Source organism: Leucoraja erinacea, chromosome 10 (assembly GCF_028641065.1).
Source record: "Leucoraja erinacea ecotype New England chromosome 10, Leri_hhj_1, whole genome shotgun sequence".
NCBI lineage: Eukaryota > Metazoa > Chordata > Chondrichthyes > Rajiformes > Rajidae > Leucoraja > Leucoraja erinaceus.
Genome location: NC_073386.1, coordinates 15,216,290 through 15,237,783, shown reverse-complemented (window position 1 = coordinate 15,237,783; position 21,494 = coordinate 15,216,290). Strand labels below are relative to the sequence as shown.

Genomic DNA, 21,494 nt, shown 5'->3' with positions numbered 1-21,494 from the left:
GATTCAGCCTTTCCTTCTGGACACTCTGCTACAGACAACTTGTTTTAGTTTTCAATGTATATTGAAGGTAGCTAACATTAACTGACAATGCACCTGGATTTTAACCCAGAAAGTACAGTGACTAAAAGAAAATAACCATTTTGCTTTGAGAATCAAATGGTATGGATCATGGCCCCAGAATTAACCAGTTAAAGAAAACTTATTGAATCTACTATAAAACACCATACTGGAATGGAATAGCACTATACTTTGTAACCTGGTAATCACTGACCTAAAGACTTACCATGATAACCCGTGAAAATGAAATAAATTTGGTCATTTGTGGAATAAAAGAAGATAATGACTGCAAAAGAATTGAGGTTACAGTCAGATCAGTTATAGTCTTATTAAATGGCATCCTAATTTGCATGTTTGTATGACCACCTCTATTTAAAAATCAAAAATATGCGCTTGAAAAACACAAATAAGTCAGACAGCATCTCGGGGAAGAATGAACCTCTTAGGATGAAGGCATTTCATCAATCTGTTTCGATTTTCACAGATGCTCCCTGAACCGTTGAATGTTTCTTGAAGATTGTTTCATTTTTTTGCTTAAATTAATTTATTCACTGAAGTCCCATTGTGTTCATTTCTCTTACCCGAAAAAACATTGCTAATCTAAATTTTGAAAGTGACCTGGATTCATCATTCTTTCATGGGAAGACAATTACCATTGTCCAACTATTCTACATATAAAGATCCACCTTCCATCAATCCTGAACAGCCTAGCTATAATTTTAATTTATGTTCCTTTGTGGTACAGTATCCCACCTTCTATTTGTATTCAATATTTAGGAAAATCATTTTTTTTTTAAATTTGTAATTAAGATCCAAAGAGGATATGTTTCAAATACTCCAGTTATTTTCTACCCATGATTTTTTTTCCACTCAAAGCAGAGATTGAACAATGAATTATTTATACTTGTTTCCAAATCAGGTTTGTGATTTGCACTAGAGATGTACACTTGACCATTAAACTGTATCACTAGATCAAACAAAATATTCTTGAATTAATACTGATAACTCAATTTGTAATTTTTGAAAATTAATGAGATGCAAGTGTCTCAAAATCTTTCCTGTGAGAAAACTAAAACACCTTTAAAGTATGAAGCAATCTCAATCACTTCCAGTGTCAGACTGCATACCTTCACTTCAAAATGTACTGTACATGACAAATTATGTTTCTTTTGGACCCCCTTACATATTACATACTCAAGTCAATATACATTAAAAATTGTCATAAATAATGAGTACCTGTTTAAACAGTTCCCCATTTAGCAGACACAAGTTGAATAATCTAAAAATGTATAAATCCAGTTAAGTTCCAGTAAAAGATTATTCATAAGCTATTAAGCTCTCTTCTCTTAACGTCAGCAATGGTTCTGATGGCTCACACATTCCTCTCCAAGTTGTGGATTTAAGGCCCATTTCAGATACATGCACACAAAATATCTACACTTGCATTCCATCTTCTAGATGTTGGTAAATAAAGGCCTGGTCTGGTCCGCAGGTTAGAATTAAAAGTTGCAAAAGAGCAGTTAACCAGCAAGTCCTCACTAATATCCGTCAATTAACACATGTGAAATAGATTATTTCGATTTTGTTACATTGGAACCTTGGGAACTCTGCTGCAATTTTAATTTGTAATATTACCTCATTGGCTATTAAGCTTTTTGGGTCAACTCAAAATCATGAAAGTCACTTTACAAGTTCATAAAAATATTTTGTAAATTCCAAAATGCACTAATCTGCACAGGAGCAGCATTTTTATGCAGCTAATTGTTGTGTAAACCAAGGAAAATTATGGTTCACTGTCTTCAGTTACACCTTAGCATCAAGACAGTTTAGCTCTCGCAAAACTTGTCAATTATTTGAAAAGACAAACTCAAACTGTAAGACCGAAGATAATGCACGTTAAAAATCTGTTGGGTTGGAATAAGTTCAATTTTAACAAACGTGTTTCAGAAATAATAAAATGCACATTATACTACAATGTACATTACAATAAAGGTGATACCCAGAGTAATTATTTGTGTTGAATAAACACAGCTTTACCAACTGAGCTTGTTAACCATTCTTATTCATCACATTCACTGGACCACCATCTGCAATTTGCACAAATCAGAACAGAAATTTTAATACTTACTGGATTGCATGGTTTTTTCAAAAATTATTTGTGTGTATGCTCCTAAACCGTGCTCTGAACGTGCTGCTAAACGGAAGTAGTATGTTTTATCTGGCTTCAGTCCATCCACAGTGTATGAAGATTTAGGGTCAAAGATTACATGTTCCTGCAATGAAAATTCAGTGAGTCTTGAAAGCATTAACTGAACTATTGCTCTTATCTGTGTTCTTTGAATGCTATTCTTCACACTGCTAAGTATAATTAAGAGCAACAAGTTAAGTTACGTTGGATATTTAGTCTGATTATTGAATGAGAGGTATTTTCCTAATGCTTTTATACAACAATTTATATAATTACTGCATAGATTATATGGCATCAACTTTAAATTCCTGAATCGTGGAAAAGTGCGAAAAAAATACAAAATTGTGTGCAAATAGAAATTTGCGTTTACAACCATCTAACATTTCAAGTAATTATTTACGCAACAGTATTTAACCTGCTATTTTAGTGGCTTTGTTTTGACCTGTAAATCAGTAAGATCCAAGTAAAACTTTGAAGTTCAACTGCACATCAATTAAATTTGCTTTCTCTAACATACCAGTACTATGCTTCCATGTTAGCATTTTACTTATGTGTCTTCACTTGTTAACAGGCGTATTTTAACAAGGCATTTCCAGTATTCTCGCTACAATTGGTTATATCCACCAATTTATCACTTGACAACTGCACTCATTTTATTTAGAAAAGTAATGCTTGTTTTTTTATGTCTTTTTTCAATTCTGTGAGCTTACAGAGATTTTATTTAAATCTATATTAAATTCTTGCCCCTGTTTAATTAGCAAGTTCAGATCCTAGTCTGAGATGTAGATCCATTGGGCATCAATAAATATGATACAATTTGTTTTATCATGCAAAGAGAAACCAAATTCTTCTAACTGAAACAAAATCCCCTACTCTGAGATCACGTTCGGCTCATTTACAACGATCATTATATAATAGCGAGCTACTCATTGTTTACGTTCATATTCGGAACAAAGCCCCATAAATGAAACATTTTAAAGGAACCCGAGGGCAACTTTTTCACACGTAGAGCAGTGCTCATATGGAACAAGTCGCCAGGCGGAGTGGTAGTGGCAGGTATAATTACAACATTTAAAAGATGGTTTGACAGGTATATGGAAGGAAAGACTTGGAAGGATTCTGATTAAGCGTAGACAAGAGGGATCAGTTTGATTATACAATTTGGTTGGCATGTACGAGTTGGGCTGAAGAGTCTGTTTTGTGTTGTATAGCTCTATGACTAACTTAGTGGGAGCCTCGCATATCCCTTTAATTTTCATACCACTACAGATGTAGACCTCATCATACCTCTTTGCCATCTGCTTCCTCAGAATACACCAGTTCATAATTGAGTATTTTTTCTTGTTGACGCACCACCCAAGAGAGCGCAATACTGGTATCAGACTCTGCTTCAGCTTGGAACTCAGCTGGCTGTGCAGGAACTACAGAAGAATGACATTAAAAGCAACATTCAACCTTTTAAAGTATATTCCCTTTTATACCAAAAATCCATCACGTATTAATTTCCTCAAATAATTTTCCTGGCAATAATTCTGTCAAAGCTGCTTTGCTTTGGCATACAGTACTTCAAACAAATAGTCCTTTACTAAAGTCTGTTCTGTATTTTATCAACTATTTTTTTTTTTTTTTAAGTAACCTGTGTGCAACTACTTTTGTTAGATTAGAAATGAAGGCGGAATCTCCTGGTTTTTAATCAATTAACTGGGCAGTCACTTTGGATTCTCAAGAACAAGTAAAATCCTGTCTTCAACTGCTAAGTGGCAGCCTTAGGATACCTGCAATGTGCTTTTGTACTCCTCATGGTGTTAATGGAGCAGTGCAAACCTCCAATTTTCCAGCTCTTAAGTGGAGAAATCAGCTTTCTGAACCAGTGGCATGTTAATCTTGCACATGTGGTGAGTTCCAATTGAAATTAATGGGAACAAACAGCTGTCAGCACTTCAGTAACTCGACTTTCTTACAGTATTCAATTAGTTTCCATGTATTTCGTTGACATTCACGTTCAGTCTCAGTGGCAGTTTTGATAGTAGGTTAGTATGGGCTCCAGGCTTTCCAGCTATGAAAGCCATTCTTGGAGTGCAGCCGGCCACTTGCACCAGGGCTTGTGGATCAGCTGAGAGTTGACCTCCCAGCAGATGACACCAATGGTGGAAATAATTCACCAGTTCAAGGGCAGATGACAGCAACCTATTTTCTTCTCTGACACCATACGACACAAATAATATTCTTTGTTGGGATCCCTGAAGCTACATATAAGCAGCACAAGCATGTATTACTTCTCATAATCACATTTTAATACATTTAGTCTTGCACATCTGCACACATAAAATTGCTACAAAGTATATTTGCTGTTGCAATACCCTATGTTAATAAGCGTTTAAACAAAGTATTCCACATGAATAATTTTATGAAGTAACAGTGCTTTTTGAACCATGTTAAACTAGTGAATACCAAATAATGTTGCCTTGTCTTGGGGGAAAACAACATACATTTCAGATCACAAAGAGGAGGCATTACAAGAGGAGCATATAATAACTGGGAATTGATTGCAAATGTTTGCATCACTCTTTGGCATAGAAACTTCACAGTTAAATCTAATCATGTCCTTAAGACAATAGCCAAACACAATCTTCCTAGTTGTCACTGGAGAGCAATAAGAAATGAAAATTCTGGCTTAATGCCTCCAAACACATTAGAATGGGCCAAATATCTGATCTGTACCATCAAGTGTAACTAAATAAATGGCAGTAATCAGAAATGAGGTCACCTGGTTTGCAGGTCAGTATGTTTGCAGTTTGCAGGTTTGAGATCAGTAGTGCAAGATCAAATGTATAATAATAGATAGGCTACTCATGTAATTACAATGTACACTGTGCAATAAAATTAAAGATTTTTCCCTATATAAATCTCATGATCGTAGCTGGGTGGCAAATGGGAAGTTACTGTATTATTTACTATTCAGCGATACCTGCTGAGAAATGTAAGTTTTAATTCACTAGTTGTGGAAATCACTGGCTAGGCCGGCATTTACTGGTCAATCTTAATTATTCGTGAATTGAATGGGTTGCTAAACCAATTTAGCTGAGAGCCAATCTGGAGAACAGAAGAATTTCTAATGAAAGGCAATGGTGAGGTAAATGTTTGTAATGCAATCCAGCTTTTTAACTCCAGATTTATTTTATTACTTGAATTTATGTTTTATGCTATTGTAATGTGATTCAAACTCATGTCTTGAAATCAATAATCCACAGTCAATGGATTCTGGTTCAGTAATATAACCACTATGCTATTGCAGCTTTGCAAGATCTTTGGATATTGCCAAGTCAAACAATCTACTAACGCACTGTTTGTATCAAGAGGAGTGACTTGTGTGAAGGAATTGTAGATTGCTAACAGGTTTGAAAGCGCATTGAGATTGAGTCACCATCTTCTGCAGAGGAAGCAGCTTGGACACTTAATACTATGACAAGAATCTGTAACAACAAAATATTTAATCTAATCTGATGGTGGTTGCCTCTACCGAAACAGCAAAACAAATTGTGCACATTCTGAGGTTTAGTGCTGAAGCGTTGCAACAGGTGATCACATGATCGAAACCTGCCTAAATTCACTTGGCATGAACTTAGGATCCATCAAAAATAGAAGGGATTTGTAATCAAAATGTGCTTCATGGAAATTAAATTCTATGTGAATTTAACCTGGGCAAATTCAATATCTACTAATGCTATTTAAACACTATAGTCAGAGACATTAATTGTCCTAAATTTATCCAAGCTTGTAAGTCAAAATGTAAAAACAGCCACAGGTGGAAAAAATGTTGCAACTCACCTCCTTGCTGGGTTTTAACTTGTATAATATCAGATGGAGGTCCATCCCCCATTGAAGTAAATGCCAGTACCTGGATGCTGTATGTGGTGCCTGTTGTTAAGCCACTGATGGTTGTTAGATGACTATCGTCCAAGTTATGCTTGTTCCACATATTCAAAGTCAACTTGGATTCAGTTGTATAGTACACCCGATATCCCCGAATCTGCCCATTGGGCTCCTCTGGCTCCTTCCACTGGATTAACATGGTACTGGCACTGAGCATACGTGCCTGAACTTTTAAAGGTGGGCTCGATGGAGCCTGTTCACCTGTCCGAGTTTCTATTATTTCACTGGGAGGCCCTCTACCAATATTATTTACTGCAATAATTCGAAATTCATATTCTGAATATGGGCTGAGGCCTCCAATGCTGTATCGTGTGGTGGCAACTCCATCTATCTCCTGAAAGGGTCCATCTGAGGATTTTGGTTTATATTGAATCACATAGAATGGTATCATTTCCATATTTCCCGATTCCCAGGTCAGTGTAACACTGGTAGCTGTTGTCTCTGTAACACTTGTCATAGTTGGTGGCTTTGGTAAAGCTAGAATGCATAAACAGTTATATTTATTAGCTACTTCAAGGTGTAACATAAACATTTAGATGAGTGAAATGAATAACAATATAACTTAAATGGATCAAGATATGACTAATTACATTTTAAAACCAATTCACTAAGGGATTAGGAAAATAATTGCCTTAAATATAAACCATAACTTAATTGTTATCAAAATTTGCTGCCTCTGAATTACCATTAAGCACAAACATAGCCCCATCAACACTTCAATTCATGCTCCCCATCAAACATCCATTTACGCAAATCCAATTTTTATTCACTCTTCATTCCCATCAACTCTTCCCACATTTTGTCACTTCCTGTACATTGGGTGCAATTTGAGGGATGAAACTAGGCTGCTGGAGCTTTAAGGCAGCAGGCCTGCTAGCTGTGTCACAAATGAAATTTGAATTAACTAACTTTAAGAGAAATCCATTTATTGTAAACTTCTTGTAATTCTGTCGCACTACCAAATCAGTTATTTTATCAAGTAGGAATAAATGTACAACTATAGCAAACTCCCTTTTTTTGCAAAGGAAGATGAAAACCAGAAAGGAAAAGTTAGAAATTACAGTTCATATTTGCCAAATAAGAAGTACTTCTCTAATTAATGAAGACAGGCAATATGAATATATAATAGTGGTATATTTATTTATTTACCTTTAACTGTTATCTGTGCTGATGCCTCAATGACACCCAACGAAGACATGGCAACACATGTGTAGCTCCCAGATTCCTTGATATTAACTAGTTCCAGAACATTTCGTCCAACAGGCATATCCTCGTCTGGTGTCAATTCTACTGCTCCAGCCACCCATTTCACATAGGGCATGGGTGACCCCACAGCTACACAAGTGAGGTTGACGCTGCCGCCTGGCATCACTTCATGGCTAGAGGGTGGGATAGAGAACCGCGGGGGGACACGGCGCACTGAAAAGAAAGATACTTCTGGTAGTAATACAGAATACCAAGTCTGAAATATTACATGCAGTGACCACAGGCCTCATCCACCCACCACACCAAGGTTTCTTGATAAAGACTAGTTGCTTCATTGAGAAAATAAACAGCAGTCATAAAATTTAAAAACCTGTATAGCCAATGCCTAAATAATGCAAGCAACAGGCAACAATATTTGGTGTATGTTGCAAATTAAACCTGCATGAGGAACAACATATTTCTACTCCACCTGGCATATGTATTGAACAAAAGAAATATACTCTGCATTTGAATCGTAAGTAATATTTATAAATGGAATGTTTCAGAATGTAGAATTTTTATTATTTATTTAAATGTATATTTGAAATTAATTCAGGTCGTTGGGGGGGGGGGATGCACTAGCAATCTGGAAATACCAGTGATATAGGTGATTTGCACACCATTTAAACTTTTCGTTAGGGATGCATTATGCTATAGGCAGCGAAACTAACGTTAATAACTTATGAAGTGATCTGCAGGAACAATGAGCCTTACAATTTCATTCTTCAAATTATCTCACCTACAGTGTTCTCTAAATAAGCAAAACATTTATTAATTGCAGAGAACATGTAATCGCAATAAAGGATCACTTCTAAAAATCCAAAATACAAAGCACCTTGGTTCTTGGGTGAATAAGGCAGATACACTTCTTCTATATTGTTCTTACAATCAAAACGTTTATGATGATCCACATACAGCAGAAACAAGAATAACTGCTGACAACCTTGTATCTATTATATTTTTTTGATAATTTAAAATATGGAAAGCTTAAAATTAAAAGATAAATCATTCCTCTTCTTAAAATAAAGGTATTTAAATGTTGTTTTTGCAGTTTCCAACAAAATATATGCTTATAGCGGTCTGGTAAATTTTACAAAAATGGCAGATTGCTCTACGCCACATTTTATTTTTAACTTCTGAAACAGAATTAAATTACTAAAAGATCTGGAAAGGTCTAACCATTGTTATTACACCAAATATATAGTTGGTAAATAATTTGAACAAATAATTTACGCAGGTTTCCCAACTTAAGTTTATAAACTATATAAAACTAAAATTGAACAGAAGTTTGAAAATCACTTAAAATTCAATACTGCTTTTAGTATTGTCATGCACAAATCCAAAAGAAAATACAGCTGGATGAAATACGACAATTTCACAGCTACCAATTTTGCAATTTGGAATACTTATAACATACTTACTAAAAATTACAAAATTTCAAATAACTCACCCTTCATAATACCCAAGATAATAGCTAATGTATTTATAAGAAAAACTCAAAACCAGTGGCTTCAGTACCATTAGAATGTTGTTATTTAGATATAAATTCTCCAAGAAAAATGTTCGTTGGTATACATCAACATCATTTTGCTCAAATTACAGTGCCATGACATGGATCATAAAATAGCATTTTATCTGTTTGAGACTATCATGTCTGGTTTAGATTAGCTGCAGTGTCATGAAGCTTGACTGTTCTTCTCCAGACTGGATGTTTTGCTCCTGTTACTATTTAATGTGCAAGTAGTTACAGAGAATAACCCACCATTATTCATGGAAATGGAAATGATTTCACATGATGGCGATTTATCAAACTGAACATCTCCAGACTATTAAATGCTGATCAATTCAGTCTTGTTTTACAAAAATGAAATACCACTTTTGAATAATAACTTTTGGATAAACTATTGAAAACCTGAGAATCGGGGAAGTTCATTTCCACTGCACTGAAAGCGTGCAGTGACCAATTTACAAACGCTTGCCTCATAAGCAAAAAATGCAGTGTGCTTACATTCAATCATCATGCATCAGGCTTAAGCAAGAAGTTTAAGAGGGAACACAAATAGCTAATGTAATTAAATGTGGAAATAAAAAGGTTTGCACAAAATACCACACACATGAAACAAACACCATGCACTTGAGTATGTTATAGAATGTCACAGGTGTATATTTATATTATCAGATGTCAGCAATGGAACTATGGAGCTATTAAGACTATTAAGTACCAGAACTGGGATGGACATTCAAAATTATATTTCCACACAAAATGCTTCTCTACCTTCACTAGTGCAAGCAATTGAACATTGAACTCGTCCTTATTTTATTTACTTACAGTTGCCTGTATTTAAAAAGTTCATAACATGTAGAAGACTGGAGATACCCTGTAGAAGTGGTATATTTTGCAGAATTTGTGCTAAAATGGTGTCAAAACTATGCATAACCCTATTTACATCGACAATGCCTACAAATTCTTATTCCATATCATTCTACTTGTGAGCCACATTTGAGTCACATTCCCAAACAGCTATGGTATACAATCTGAGACAATTATTAGAATTACCAGTAGACAAAATTGAGCAAACAAAATAAAACATAATTAATCTGCAAAGAGAATGGGAATACGATGGTTATAGTCCCTAATTTTATGTGTTCAAAGGCTCCAAGCAACCAATCTTATCTCAGATCTCTGCAAGTGTAATTTTGTATTTATTTACAATTGGGATGGAAGGACCTGTTCCGTGTCTCCCACAAAATAATACCAAACCCATAAAATATTAACTACCTCAATGTACAATGTATTAGTTTCTTATAAACGCTGCTGCTAAAAATGAGACCCGGGTACAAAGGGTTTAGTCTTGATAAGTAAAACTACATCTAATTACCGAGGACATGACTTACTAAAATATGAGAAGTTATGACTTCATTTTATTATAAATATCAGCATGAACTCATGGGCTATGCAGTGCATGATGAAAAAAGCAAAGTAAATTTGTAAATGTTAACTAGTCACCATTTGAAATGTCTGAATGTCAAAGATATAATTACTTTGGACTTGACATTAAAGTTTAATCTAGTTTGGACAAGTTTTCTTGCTCAAAACTTTGAAAACTATCTATAATTTTGGCAAACAATAATTTAAATTGATTTAATTTGTTTGTACAGAAACATTTCCTCTCACGACTAGTATAACATTTCAGATTATACTTCTAACTACAATGGAAAACTTAACATTGCTAAGTTGTTGAAGCCTTTTATTTCCCAATCTTTCACATGTGCACTTTCCTGTGTCCATTTAACCATGTCAACTAGTTTTAAGGTTTCAAATATTAATATCGGAATTAATAGTAAAACAGACGTCAGTTCCTGAAGAATATTCCCAAATTGCGAATGCAGCTGTGATGCTTTTGTTTGTTATATGTTACATAAAGAATGAAATGCAAGCCAAAATGTTGGGTGTTAAACCACACATCCTTCCATGCAAGAATCTATTATAGCACATACTAAACACAAACTCACTGAGAAAAAAATAAAGAAGGGGAGAAATAATATTTCCAACATGCTCTGACATATTCACATAGCATTAGCATCAAACATATTGATTACTCTGTTGCTTTCAAGCTGGTAGCTGATATTGCTTAAAGGCATTAAATTAGTCAATTTCTGCTTCTAGAGACCTCAAATAACTGAATGATGCTGTCAACTAAGATATAATTTAAAAAATTGAAGTATAACTTTAACAAAAAAAAGTTTGATTTCACTTGCACTTGGAATTAGAATTAAAAGACGCTGTGGGTGGAAGCGTTTGTTCATGCGCTGTACTATTGTTCATGATGGCTTCAGAAAATGAACAACACTGATGAGACCCAAATATGAAGTCAATGTTTCTCCTTCATCTTCACACTACAGTGAAGAAAAAAATGAAATATTCTAAAGGAAAATCTAACCAAATATCATATGCCTGAATAAATTGGAGGAAAAGGACAAACGTGAAAAAAACTGAGTTTGGATTTTATTTGTGGCATTTTTGTGCTATTCTAAAGATGTTTCAATGTGTATTTTCACAGCTCAAAAATTCATTATCCACAATGTTGCACAAAATGGGGAATGATGAAGAAACAGCATTTGCTACTTTGCTCAAATATGGCTGCCTATAACATTTAATGGTCCCTATTGCAAAAAATTCCCCCTAAAATGGTAACTGACTATAAAATATTTTGGGGTTCTGAAAGGAACATGAAAGATGCCATATAAATTCAAATCTGTTTTCATATTGCAACAAACTAAGATATTTTAAATATTTTATAGTGGTATTTGTTTACTAATCACTGTAACTCACATTAATCTGAAATATTTTATTTTATTTTTCTTGAAAGATGGAAAAAATATGGCTTTTTGATGGAAAGGGAAGACACAAATCCAACAGTACATGTTGTTTGTGCATCATATGGGGTTAATTTTGGAAGAGACAAAAGATATGGAGAAAGGGTCCCTTAGATTATTGTGCAGGCAAAATGAGTGGCATTGGAATTATTCAGATATTGAAGTGGGGCCTATCAGCATCACTGGGTAATATAAAGTCATTATAGAAAAATGCCATAAGAATTAGGAGAAATAAGGCAAAATTGGAAAGAGAAAATGTAATGGGCCTTTTCTTTTAGTTTGGATTTTCTCTGCTCGCACCTTTCAAATTTAGATAAGAGGCTAAAATGGACAAAGCAGAGTGGATTGCTAGGTCAATTAAAAGGCAGTTAAGAGTCGGGTAGAAGAATCTCCAAAAACATAATAAACCAAACTGCACTCAACTTTAAACTCTCTGAAAAAAAATCAGCCTATAGTGCCTTTCATACTTGAGTACTTTTCAGAGGTCTTCATAGTTAATCAAATAAACCTCTATTCTTATTGACTAATTCAATTTGCTGCAAGAAACATTGTTCAAATATGTCAAGACCTTTAATACATTTGGTTATGGATTTGATATTTTAAGTTCAGTTGAGCCCCAAAATTTAAACTATTAAATTAAACTCCATTATTTGACCTACAAATATCAACTGGAAAGCATGAGTAAAACCAGTTTTGAGATAGCTTAGGACTTTCTAACCAAATTCCAATGTTTTTTACACACATGTAAAATATCTGCCATTGTTTGGCCCAATAAACATATAATGATTAACACTAGTGTTAATGACTAGTCTGAAGAAGAGTCTCGACGGAAATGTCACCCATTCCTTCTCTCCAGAGATACTGCCTGTCCCGCTGACTCCCAGCATTACTCCCAGCATTTTGTGTCTATAATGTTTAACACAATTCGTAACAAATCCAAATAAAAATAAATTGATAAATCAAATTGATTTATTAAAAACATAAAATTTGGTGTAAAAGTGAAACCAAATTCAAAACCTGTTTATTGGTAAGAAACCCCAATAAATTGTCAATGAGCATCTCAGAACTCTTTTAAAAGAAAAGAATGTTACAAATATTATATTTTGAGGTTGGGTTACGGCTTTGGGATACAGTTCTTACTTTATCCCCATTTCCACCACGAGCTACCAGTAGATCATATATAAGTAAAATCCCCAATCAAGACACTATGGTAAGAGGTCACAATCTCCACAGGCTTGGCCTGATCTAAATGCATGCATTCTTTTTCAAAGTTACCAACGTATCATTATGTCTGCTGATATAATCTGTTAATCTGTTGGTCTGTGGGTCTGAGTGCAGGTAGATGGGACTAGGGGAAAATAAGTATTCGGCACGGACTTGAAGGGCCGAGATGGCCTGTTTCCGTGCTGTAATTGTTATATGGTTATATCTACATTTAGAATTTATGTTAACTTCAACGTTCCAGAAAACTGGTGTTACTCATGCATTTAGAAAATAGATTTGTAGGTGTTTAAAGCTATTCAATTTTGTGCATTACATAAGGATATATTGAATATTTAAAAATAGAACATAATTTAAAAATGGGTGAAATAACAGCATTTGGCATGATGATCGCATGGAATAAAAAAAACAACATTTTTAAAAGCTGAATTCAAAATTGGGCTTCTAAGATTACTGCTTCAAAATAATGCTCATGCAGCTACCAACTGTGAAAGAACCAGAGAGCAGGTAACATTCTCCTCATGGCACAAAGCAAAGCCAGTGATTGAGAACAGAAACCAACATGAACATGCAGCACGCTGACACTTCCATAAGGTTTTAAAAACACTTAAGCAGAAAGTCATTAGACTCCAACAGGTAGGGCTAGGCCGTGACTGGCAAGGAGCCAGAAACCCCAGCTCTCCTTTGTCTCACTATAGGACAATCCGTTTGGCGTGGCGTAGATGGATAAGAAGTGAAAGAGACCAACCTTCTCGCTGATCTGAGAGATGAAGGGTTTGATGGTAGAGTGCAATGAGGATGAGGAGGGAATAAAAAGACAAGGAAAAACACAGAGAGTAAAAACAGGCCAGGCTTCATCAATCCTCTCAGCACTGAAAAAACAAGACAAGACAATAGCATGGTGGTTTTTCTGCTACACGCACACACATATACATACGCGCACACAGACACACGCGCACGCACTTACACACAAAAAGCACAAAATTATTTGTCCTGTTATATTGACACCATATGTCACATACCTAAAAAATTACCCACTTCTGTACATTGGGATATTAACTTTTCCATTACTGCACACTTGTCGGAAGGAAAAAGTTATGAATTAATTAAAATATCACATAAATTCATTGATTCTGGGCTGGAAAGTACCATGTAGACAGTTTAAATAAAAATAATGAGGCAATCATTTCAGCAGATGGGATTTATGTAGAGTACAAATCAGACCAGCACATATACATAACCTTCAAACATAATATTACTCCTCCTTGTTATCAGAAGTTATAAAAACATAGATCTTAAATAAATGTAACCCTTTGTCAATAAGGTCATAAGTGATACGAGTAGAATTAGGCCCATCAAGTCAACTCCACCATTCAATCATGGCTGATCTATCTCTCCCTCCAAACCCCATTCTCCTGCCTTCTCCCCAATAAACCAGCACCAAATATTACATGCATTTATCATGATTGGAATTCCACTGTGGTAATTGTGCTTGGAATATGCTCGTTTTGGCATTCTGACATTGCAATTTTCCGTATATGTTCTGTTTTGCACTCTGCTTCACTTCCCAGCCCTTCACATATGAGTAATACTTATAAAGGAAAAGAAAGGAATAAGATAGTGTTGTCAGTGTGCTCAGCACATTGTCTTTGTATTCTGATCAAACAATATGGAATAGAAATATTGTTAACCGCAGACAAATTAGTGACAACACACACACAGATACAAGCACATACACACGCACACACACAGTTGTAGTATCCTTTTTCTCGGAACGGGGTTACCGTATTTGTTCCAGTCACTTGATGGCTATTTTAAAACTCTGAAAGTTCAAAGAGAAAGGGTTATGACACGTCTGAGAGCTTGAGATTATTAAGAAAATTGAATTAATTTGCTGTACAGCAAATACTTCAGCATTCCTTCTTTTAAGACATGGTTTTAACAAAGAGGGTGAAATAGTCCAGTATCACGAGTTCTAATCTTTTAAGCATTAGGGCAATGATCAAAATTGCTTTCATTTGCATGTTCCCTAACCAAAAGGTTCAAGTTTCAAAAGTAAGTTGTGGCTGCTGCCCCTTTCACCTTATAGAATGTTGTTGAATGTTAATCTTCAGCTCTCCTGTCATTTGTGGTATTCCTTAATATTATCAACGATTAATTAGGACAAAGATCCAACATCTTATAATCTTGACTTATTCTTCAAAATGTATTATATTCTCTGTTGATCTATTAGGTGTATTAAGCCAGTTTGATGTAATTCCCGGGTATAATGTGAATCAGAAATGTATTAAATAGGAAGCTAAATTGTCCACATGGCTGAGCTACTCGGTATGTAGCCTTTTACCTCAAGACACACAGTGTACTTCTGAGTCATTTTATAAATATAAGGGTTTCTGCTTTACCACCGTTTCAGCCATGTGTCATACACACTAACCCTCAACTGGTTCACAATATTTTCAACTTCTGTTAATCATGTTAAATACATGCACCAGGTTATTGACCTATTAAGGGGAATGAGCTCTACATATCCACTCTATCTAGGCAAACTCAGTTTTCACTGCAATAAAGAGAATCTAGGCAATATTTCATTATTGTTCAATTTCACTAGTGCTACCAAAATCCATGTCTCTCTTCCCTTCCATGCACACTCTTCCTACATTGAGGCAATCAGAGAACTCTACCCTAACTGTAGCCCAATTTGTATATCACATTATTCTATGTACTTATTTTCAATAACTAAATGAGTTAATAAAACATGATTTATGCTGTTTTAACTGCATCAACTACTTCTCCTGTTGCTTTCAGGAATCAGTGGATATGATCTCCAAGGGGTTCTATGTATTTCTTCACTTCAATTACAATTTATTACTTTATTTGTCCTTCCCATATACATCACCTTACACTTTTCTAGACAGAATTTTACTTACTGCCATCTTGCCCACTTTACCAACACGCTCACATGGAATCTGAAGCTTTCTTCTTTACTTAGTTTAGATCAGAGGAACACAAGCAAATACTGTGATGAATGGTAGAAAGGATTACCTAAAAAGTAAGATCTCTCAGCAATATGGGCAGAGTAGTGAGAGAAGGTTGACTAGCAGATATCATTAGTTGGGAAAAGTTTAACTGGTCAGTCTCCAGAACAAGTGCCTTACTGGATCATAGAGGGAGTGCAGAGAAGGTTCACCAGACTGATTCCTGGGATGTCAGGACTGTCTTATGAAGAAAGACTGGATAGACTTGGTTTATACTCTCTAGAGTTTAGGAGATTGAGAGGGGATCTTATAGAAACTTACAAAATTCTTAAGGGGTTGGACAGGCTAGATGCAGGAAGATTGTTTCCGATGTTGGGGAAGTCCAGGACAAGGGGTCACAGCTTAAGGATAAGGGGGAAATCCTTTAAAACCGAGATGAGGAGAACTTTTTTCACACAGAGAGTGGTGAATCTCTGGAACTCTCTGCCACAGAGGGTAGTTGAGGCCAGTTCATTGGCTATATTTAAGAGGGAGTTAGATGTGGCCCTTGTGGCCAAGGGGATCAGAGGGTATGGAGAAAAGGCAGGTACGGGATACTGAGTTGGATGATCAGCCATGATCATATTAAATGGCGGTGCAGGCTCGAAGGGCCGAATGGCCTACTCCTGCACCTAATTTCTATGTTTCTATGTTTCTATAGGAAAATTGATTTTGTGGATGCTTGTGAGTATGTAGGACTCAGTCCATAGTATAAAGAAGCGCAGAAATAATCTGAAAATATCATTATGTTAACTGTTATATTATGGTTACTGTGATCTCTCAATCTCGTAAAGATATTTCCCAAGAGCATAATGAATTCTGGTATTTTGTTATTTACCAAAATATCTGTTCAGGACATCGACACAATTGATAATTATTCATTTTTGAGCAGAGAATCATACCAGTCCTACAGATTTGATGAGAAATTAGGAACAAGAAAGTGCTAGAATGAGCAGGGTTAATTTACCTTTGGATGAGCAGGTAATGATTGCTAGTCGATTACCTCTGAAGGAGGTAGGCAAAAATGCTGGAGAAACTCAGCGGGTGAGGCAGCATCTATGGAGCGAAGGAATAGGTGACGTTTCGGGTCGAGACCCTTCTTCAGACCCGAAACGTCACCTATCCCTTCGCTCCATAGATGCTGCCTCGCCCGCTGTGTTTCTCCAGCATTTTTGTCTACCTTCGATTTTTCCAGCATCTGCAGTTAATTCTTAAACATCTCTGAAGGAGGAATGAGTTCATGGTGCTCAAAATGAAGATGACCTAATATGCATGGTAGAGTGGTGATTGTGGGTATACATATTTAAATTTGAACATACGTTTTTCAGTGTCAAAGGCAGAAACATGGGATGAAGAGAAAGAGAAAAAGGTACAGCTATGAGAATAGGTAGCCGAGCTAGTGAAAATAAGATTGTTTAGGAGGTAGCGAAGGTAAAGGGTTGGATTAGGACACAATTTTAGGAAAGACAGGAAATGTATGAGGATGGCAGGAAAAAGAGAGTCGGCAAGAAACAATTTTGTTGAGACACTGATCACGAAACAGGTAAATAGGAGGGAAGTGATTAGAGGATCAGGACAATGATTGCTGAACAAATAGTCGGTGATTTAAAGATTGCTATTGGATACAGCAGAGAAGAATGAAGTGGAAAGGAGCAATCAGGCAGATCAATTAGAATACAGGTTCCAAATGAGGATCTGCAGGCTGAACTGAAAGTACAGAGGGGCATAGCGTGTGCGTAAACGTGTTTGGTATTACAACTGCGCATGCCCAGGTCATGGGTCATTCGGGATAAACATTCTCGCCAGCTGAGCTACTGTGTGTATACGACGGACCTGCGTATTCATCTCAGTGAGATTTATAAATAAATGTATCCGTCAAGTATGTCAGCACTAGGCCACAACGTACTGCACGCTGCACAAATCCACAATTGTTTCTATTTAAATTATTGACTCAATACAGCACCAGCCTTGAAAACTCAAGAATGCCTGGTACGAACCTGTCAATCATGCATTAGCATGAGTCACAGCCATTCAAATTCGATACTCATTTACACGAATTACAAGTTGTGGGGTCAACCAATTTGAGACAGACCTTATATTCCTATCTAAACAACCTTCCTGGATTGAAGGAAACGAGGAGAATATGCTGTGCGGGGGTAGCTTGGAAAGTTCAGATTGGATTCGAACAGGCTGGTTAAACCTTCGAGGTGGGTTGGCTTAAATAAAGCTGCTGTTGCTTTAACCTCTGGGGTTGGTTCCAGTCTGTCAGGGCACACAGTTGGGAGCTGGGTCCAGGTGATCGGGAGGTGATAATTATGAGAATTTGGAGCCATTGAAACCGCTGCCAAACTAGAGGATTCACTCAGGAGCGGGTCGCAGCTCCCCAGGTGACTGGAGTGGTTCTCGCTCTCTTTGAAGGAGGCACCGCCAGCCCCAGGGAGTGGGCAAACGCGGAGCCAACCCGTAATATGAGTGGAAGCATTTTCTCAGTCAGACTTTGTCGATAGTTTGGGTGGGGGATCTGGGAGAAAGAGAGCTGGCGATGCCAAACAGACGGAACAGTTTAATAACGACCCATTAAAATCGGCCTATCGGCCACTCGGCAAACTGATCTGATCTGACAGCCCTCTCTCTCGCTAGCTCGCTGCGTGCCTGAGCCTAACGCAGAACCTCCAAAAAACCTTTGGGCTTCGGGTAACACCTGCACAAAGAGCCTCTGCTAACAAGGGCTGGTGAACTGTGCTGGTCAACGTGCACTGGGCGAGATGGCTGGGGGAAAAACACCGCAACCACCGCAAACTTGAAACAGCACAGACCCTCCACTCAATCTATCCAATGCTAAAGGGCAGGCATTTCCCAGTTAAATGTCTTATATCGGATTTGCGGCTCCTTCACAGGGCCAACCCTATATTCAGTTTTCCTCGGAGATGAATCATTGCCTTAATGGTACATTCACACCGCCTGTAGGTAAAGCATCAGCCCACATCACACTGATACAGTCGCTGCCTGCCTCAGATTAAATATAATTTTACACATAAATTATGAATAAAGATAAGAAAATGAATTAACTTTTTGAATATCTCATAATTGCAGATTAATGAACTGAACCAGAACTGGGACTGTGTAAGTAGTGTGTGAACAGCAGAACAAGAAAGGAAGCTATTGAGTTGACAGAATTCTAGATTTTTTCCTTGGTAGAATAGTTAACAATTCATACACAGTTTATACAGCGCTGCGTTCACTTATTTTTAAATCCTGAATGACCTTCGACAAATCCCATGATTCCTTGCGTTTATCGAGATACCGAACTTGCTTATGGGGGGACAGTCATTTAGAATATAGCCAGCTAATACATGGGTCTGAACATGCACCTCCTGGGGCCCTACCCTTGTTATCTATGCGGTTGACACAGTATCATCATCTGCCTGAGGAAATTCACAGTTGTTAAGATTGTGAGTTTGTATTATACAGTGGTCAACATGAACACTGTGGGCCAAAGGGCCTATTTCCGTTCTGTATGCCTCTTTCATTGTAAATCTATGTAGGTGGTAATACACCACTTCTAGTGTTAGCATCTACGGGGCCAAGGAATAGGTGACATTTCGGGTCAAGACCCTCCTTCAGACTTGTAGTGTTAATTCAGAGGAGTAATTAAAAGTTAATACTAATCAATAATGACTGAAATTGTAAATCACATGTCTTTTCATAACCTAATTATAAAATTGCCAAATTTACTTGATCTGAAGAAGGGTTTCGGCCTGACACGTTGTCTATTTCCTTCACTCCATAGATGCTGCCATACCCGCTGAGATTCTCCAGCATTTTTGTCTACCTTTACTTAATGGAAACCAATGTTCCTTTTAGTTGCCATGTCAAAACATTCAAATCAAAGATATTTGTAAATGTGGTCAACTAGTTGGCAGAGGGGCTTTTGCTTTTTTTTTTAAACAAGATGAATTACCTCAACAAAAGATCTCTAATACCTGGAATCTTATTTTCTCTTACTACACAATATTATAAGATGGTAACATAAGCATCAAGGAAAAACGACATTAACTATCCAATTAATGTGTTGGCCCAGATGGCCAATTTAAGACGTAGTTACTAACATTCATACACATGGGAACAAATCCTTTGGCTTACAGAGTCCACACTGACTACTCTTACACAAATCCAAATTATTTTTCTACAGATTATACCACACACCTACACACAAAGCGCAATTTACAGTGGCCAATTCACCTAACAACCTGTATGTCTTTGAGATTCTGGAGGAAACTGGACCCACAGAGGACACCCACACATTCACAGCCAACACCGGAGGTGAGGATTGAATGCAGGTTAGTGCAGCTTTACCTACTGCACCATTATGCTGCCCAGAAATTAAAATACCCCATGTATAATGAAAATAAACTCGAATTATTCTTGGTGATATTTTGCAAAAAACATCCAAATGTGAGGATGAGGCCAAAATCAAAAAAAGCACCAGAGGGCTACATTGCTGGATAAATTAATTGTTCAGCTAGTTGGATATCAATGTGATTAGTCAACCTGTCATTTGATCACATTAATATGCTGCTAATTTAGAGATGGCACAGGATCGCTGAACAACATTTGACAACACTGATCAAGTGTAGTTTTGTTTATTTTTTAAAAAACATGGTAGTGATAACACACAATTAGCACAATATTATTTTTTTCTTCGAGAAAGGAGTTAAGTGGAATTACGGCGTTCGGGAAAAGGCAAGATCATAAAATGAGTTAAAAACATGAATTAGAATAAGAAGTTGATGCTAAAACAGTTGATCAAGCTCAGGTAGACACGTAATACTGGAGCAACTCAGCAGGTCAGGCAGCATCTCTGGAGAGAAGGAATGGGTGATATTTTGGGTCAAGACCCTTCTTCAGATCGATGTCAGGGGAATGGGCGGGACAGAGATAGAATATCGTCGGAGACAGTAAGCTACCCAAGCCAAATATGAAGTGCTGTTCCTCCAATTTGCGACAGAAAGATCAGATTGGGAATGGGAGGGGGAGTTAAAGTGCTGAGCAACCGGAGTTCAGGAGTGGCTGATAAGCTTGATTTGTTGCATAATATCAAAAATTGAGTGTGCAAGACCAGGGTGAAGAGAAATGCAATAGTCATATTTGTAAAGTGACAATAAGTATGGAGAAGCGCATCATGATGGTCGTTGTGAAGAGAAAGATCAGTTTCCAAGGTTTTAACTCAAGATAGTGATATAAACATTACAGTTGTGATCTGATAATCAGATAAATCATTCATCTTGCTGATGTTGAACATGAGTACAATGGGGAGGTTTATCAAAGGTGCAGAGAGTGTGTTACCAGAGCACACGAGAAAAATCTTAAGTGACTATTAGTACGTTGTATTTGTTAGGCAAAAAGGAGTGGCCGAGAGTAGGTACTTGGGAGACTCCAAAGTTAGCATGATGCAAACA

At 36.7% G+C, this 21,494-nt stretch overlaps 1 protein-coding gene across 8 annotated transcripts in view; it reads right to left on the bottom strand.

The window, feature by feature from the left end:
* The window catches only part of ptprfa (protein tyrosine phosphatase receptor type Fa), a 321,092-nt gene that overhangs the window by 122,674 nt on the left and 176,924 nt on the right, over positions 1–21,494 (bottom strand). For all 8 annotated transcript variants that reach the window (XM_055641521.1, XM_055641525.1, XM_055641524.1 and 5 more), the window contains exons 7-10: positions 7,328–7,597; positions 6,074–6,655; positions 3,533–3,666; positions 2,186–2,330 (exon numbers count right to left, since the gene is read on the bottom strand). In XM_055641521.1, coding sequence (XP_055497496.1) covers positions 2,186–2,330; positions 3,533–3,666; positions 6,074–6,655; positions 7,328–7,597 — 1,131 coding nt within the window. The remainder of the gene's footprint in view (positions 1–2,185; positions 2,331–3,532; positions 3,667–6,073; positions 6,656–7,327; positions 7,598–21,494) is intronic.